The 4,154-nt window shown below is 42.3% G+C and overlaps 1 protein-coding gene across 1 annotated transcript; it reads right to left on the bottom strand.

The window, feature by feature from the left end:
- Nucleotides 1–278: 278 nt before the first annotated feature.
- On the bottom strand, nt 279–3,890 carry CD1B (CD1b molecule). Its single transcript, XM_002809978.4, has 6 exons — nt 3,724–3,890; nt 3,157–3,423; nt 2,180–2,458; nt 1,698–1,976; nt 1,249–1,342; nt 279–582 (listed from the first exon to the last, which is right to left on the bottom strand). The coding sequence occupies exons 1-6, from the start codon at nt 3,782–3,784 to the stop codon at nt 561–563; spliced, it is 1,002 nt and encodes a 333-aa protein (XP_002810024.1). The 5' UTR covers nt 3,785–3,890; the 3' UTR covers nt 279–560.
- Between the last annotated feature and the right edge of the window lie 264 nt (nt 3,891–4,154).

The following is a 4,154-nucleotide window of genomic DNA, read 5'->3' as shown; positions in this document are numbered from 1 at the left end:
ATGCTGTGAATAAAGTGTAAAGTGGATCTCTGCATAGTTCCTTTTATTATAGCACTAGGAAAGGCTTCCTGAGGAAGAAACATCTCAGCTGAGTCTTCAGGGCTAGAAAGTCATCCAGGCAGAGACAGAGAAGAAATTACATCCAACAGGCTCTGCATCTCTGCAAATACAGTGATCCTGGCATAATTACATTTGTTTTTTTTTTGACAAATGATATTTAACCAGAAGCAGAAAAAGAAAAGTTTTAAATTAGGAAGCCAAAGGGAGTCACCTTTAAGTCATATGTATTATATTTCATTTATTTTGAGACACATTCTTTCTAACATTTTAATGTGTATAAAATCTTGGTGAATCATACTGTTAGTACAGTCTCATAATAAATTTACAGTTTTAAGTACTTTTTTTGCTGATGTTTAAATAACAATTTATTTTAAAATACATGAAAACTCTGATTTCATCAAATTGGATAATCATTTGAAATATGATAAGATTGATTTTTGGGCTGACATCTTGGGCTTCTTGGTACTTATTGCGAATGGGAGAGGAGACATGATGACAGCTCATGGGATATTCTGATATGACCTGTTAAAAACAGAAGAACAAAAGAGCTCCACATAAGAGATGTTTGTACACCCATGCTCATAGTAATATTATTCATGATAGTTAAAAGTGAAAGCAACCCAAGTGTCCATAGATAGACGAATAGTATAACAAAATGTGTTATACGCACATGGTGGAATATTGTTCAGTTTCAAAAAAGGAAGGAAGCCCTGTCACATGCTACAACGAGGATATTACGCTAAATGAAATAAGTCACAAAAAGACAAATACTTTACAATTCCACTTATATAAGGTACCTAGAGTAGTAGAATTCATAGAGACAGAAAGTAGAACTGTCCTAACCAGGGCCTGGAGAAGACAGGAAATGGGAACTTGCAGGATAATAGGAATAGAGTTTCAGTCTTGCAAAACAGAAGAGTTTTGAAGATTGCTTGCACAACAATGTGAACACACTTAACACCACTGAACTGTACACTTAAAAATGGTAAAGATGGTAAACCTTATGTTATGTGTATTTTAACAGAATTTTTTTTTAAGTCCACATAAAAGGGATGGGAGTTTGGGGAAAGGATATGGTGAAAGGGTTGAGGATAAACAATTTTTAAATAGATAAAATGGCAAAAAAGAGTGGAAGGGTGAACAGAAAAGACATATTAAAAAAAAACAAACAAAACACCCACAACTCACCAGCGCCTCATATACCATAATGCAAGGCATAGCAAAAGGAGCAAGGAAGGCACTATTATTGCCAAAACAATTGAGCCAGTGGAGGTGGGGTTTCCTGGCAATTGAGAGAGGACAAAAGGATGTCACTTCAGATCCTATACACAGAATTCCTCGGCCTTCCTTTGCCCACCTACTTCCAATGTATGGTCATTTCCAACTTCGTCTCTCATATTCTTGGCCACCATATATCCATCCTTTGATCCCCTCTACCCAGTTTACAGGTCCTTAATTCCTACCTTTTTGATAACTTGGATTATCTATTTTTACTCCTGTTGGGATTGGGGTCCTGGAAATCAATCAATCAATCTCTCCCTCTTTCATCTCTCAAGCTCTATCCTTCCCCAGTGCCTCCCTCTATGCCTGAAGATCACTTCCTGGCATTTCCAGCCTGGGTCCCTGCTATTTCTTACTCCAGTAGAGGACGATGTCCTGGCCCTCTAAACTGCTGTGCTTCACTCGACAGGAGAGGCCAGCCGCCTCCCCAGCCGCCACATCCAGGGTTGCTCGGAGATACCATGTCCAGTTAGCATTGGGCAGGATGTCCCCTAACTGAGTGCCCTGCTGCTCCTGCTCACCCCGCATCCACATCACCCACACGGGCTTTGGGTAGAATCCTGAGACATGGCACACAAGCTGCAGACGGCCAGGTCCAGGACTGGGGCCACTGGACAGCCAGGCCTCAGGCTTCACTAAGGCAGGAAGGGGAAGAAAAAGTGTCATGTTATAACTCGAGTTCAGAGGTTATGAACTCAGAAACCTACAAGCTTGGACAGCAACCCCATTCACTCCTTTGGGAACCAAATAACTTGTTATTTAAGCTCCTATCCTTGGATATCTTCCTACTCTTGATCTTAGAGGAGGTGGTGGGAAGTGAAATAACAGCAGGACTAACCTTGTCTTTGCAGATCTGCTTTTCCTGCATTGAGGACGCCCAAGAGATATCGGGGGCAGGTTTCATAGAGGAGAATTCTCACAGTTTCCATGATACCTTGATATTGTATGAGCAGTGCACAGAACTTCTGTGCCCTGCTGCCACCTTCTGGGGAAGGCACACATGAAGCATTCTTGACACTCAGGAAATCCAATCCTCCTAGAGCTCCCCTCAGGAAACTTACTATGGCACCTCCAGAATGTAGCTCACAGCCTGCTATGCCCTGGATCTCAAAGGGGTCTATGTAGAGGGAAAACAGAGAGCAAGTTATTAAACACAAATAAGAAAAAAAGGCATGAGAAAAGAACCTAGGATTTTAGATTTTGGTGAGGATAAAGTTATTTGGTGTAAAATGATGATGAGCTAAAAACTAATGATAACATTTAAATGATAACATTTAATGATAAATTTAATGATAACATTTTCAGAAACAAGAGCATTGAGAAAAATGTGCATGTCATGAAGACAAAGGTATGTGATAAAGGAGTACAGTGAGTATGAAAGGAGAGGTGAGGCAGAGCGTGGCACAGTCAGGAGTGCAGCATTCCAGAGTGAGTGGAGGTTCCCAGCAAGAGGAGGGTGCAGGGAGGAGATGATTGAAAAGATGGATTAGGGGAGAAAGCCACACGTTAGATCACTCAGGCACAGGGTAGGAGAAGCAAGGGCCCTTGTGGAGAAGTTTCACATAAGACAAACCAGCAGCTGGCTACAAAGTGGAAGACAGTCTGAGAGTAACAGAAGAGTACAGAGGCAGCAAGAATCTAAAATATGAGGTCTGATGGTGTGAAGCTGGTGTGAGAGACTACTCAAGAAAAGCGTGTGCATGCAGTAGGGTAAAATAGAAAGGAAGGGAGAAGCATCGGAGAGAGCAATACTTAGCAAAAAAGAGAGAAAAAAGAGTCCTTGAGAATCTTCCCGGTTCAGTAGACTAGACTCACATTTCATCTGGAAATCACCGGCAAAGTCTTGTACTTCTCTAGCGAATCCAAAGATGTAGACCCGGAATATCTCCTCTAACTCAGCAACCTCCTTATCACTAAAGTTACCTTTAGACCAAGGCTTCAGGAATATGGCAGTGCCTGAGTCGCTATCCCAGCCATGAATCTGCAAATCATCCAACCAGCCTGAGCCTTGAGTTTGTGCCCAGGTACTGTTGGTAAAGGATGAGGTCTGGATGACACGAAAGGAGGTCGGCCGCTGGAAGGCTGTGAAGAGTGGAAAAGCAAGATGGTGAAGATAAAGAGAGAAGCAGGAGACAGTTAGGAAGAATGGGAATGAAAATGATTTAGAAAACAAGAACCTAGAGTTTAAAGAACACAGGAAATCTGACACATTTGACTGCCTTAAGGCTTCAGGCTCTAGTCCCAACTACCAGAATGGTTGAAGAGGGCTGGAGACAGAAAGACCCAGACCCTTAGTGTCCAATTGCACCTAGGAAAGCCCTGCTTGCTTTTAAAAATCCAAACCCCTGCACCAGTGCTGGGAGCTGCCAGAGTGACTCTTACCATGTTCACTGTTACCACCGGGAAAGAGAACAGCTAACAGTTGAAATGGCAGCAGCAGCATTTCACTGGGAGATGCAAGTTCTTACTGGCAGAGCTGGTATTTGATCTCCAATTTCAGCAAAGTTTTTCCTCAGTACTCTGTAGTGACTTCTTCTCTCTTCCAACTGACAAATCTCTTCCTCATCCAAACTGCTTTTCAGAGAAAAATGTGCCTCCCACAGCCCTGAGCCTCTTACCTCACCTTTTATTTCCCTCAAGCCCTGACTTTTAGAGTTTCTCTTACCCCCGACTTCTAGCTGCTCTCCCTGTCCTCAGCTTCCTTCATACCTCCTTGGAAAAGCCCCCATATGATTCTGCATTTTCATTTCACCTTCCTTAGCCTTTATTCCCACATCTATAGGATAAGATGGTGATATTAAACAATTGCTAAG

The sequence above is a fragment of the Pongo abelii genome, chromosome 1, assembly GCF_028885655.2.
Source record: "Pongo abelii isolate AG06213 chromosome 1, NHGRI_mPonAbe1-v2.0_pri, whole genome shotgun sequence".
NCBI classification, from domain to species: Eukaryota; Metazoa; Chordata; class Mammalia; order Primates; family Hominidae; genus Pongo; species Pongo abelii.
This window is presented reverse-complemented; position numbering and strand designations above follow the sequence as displayed.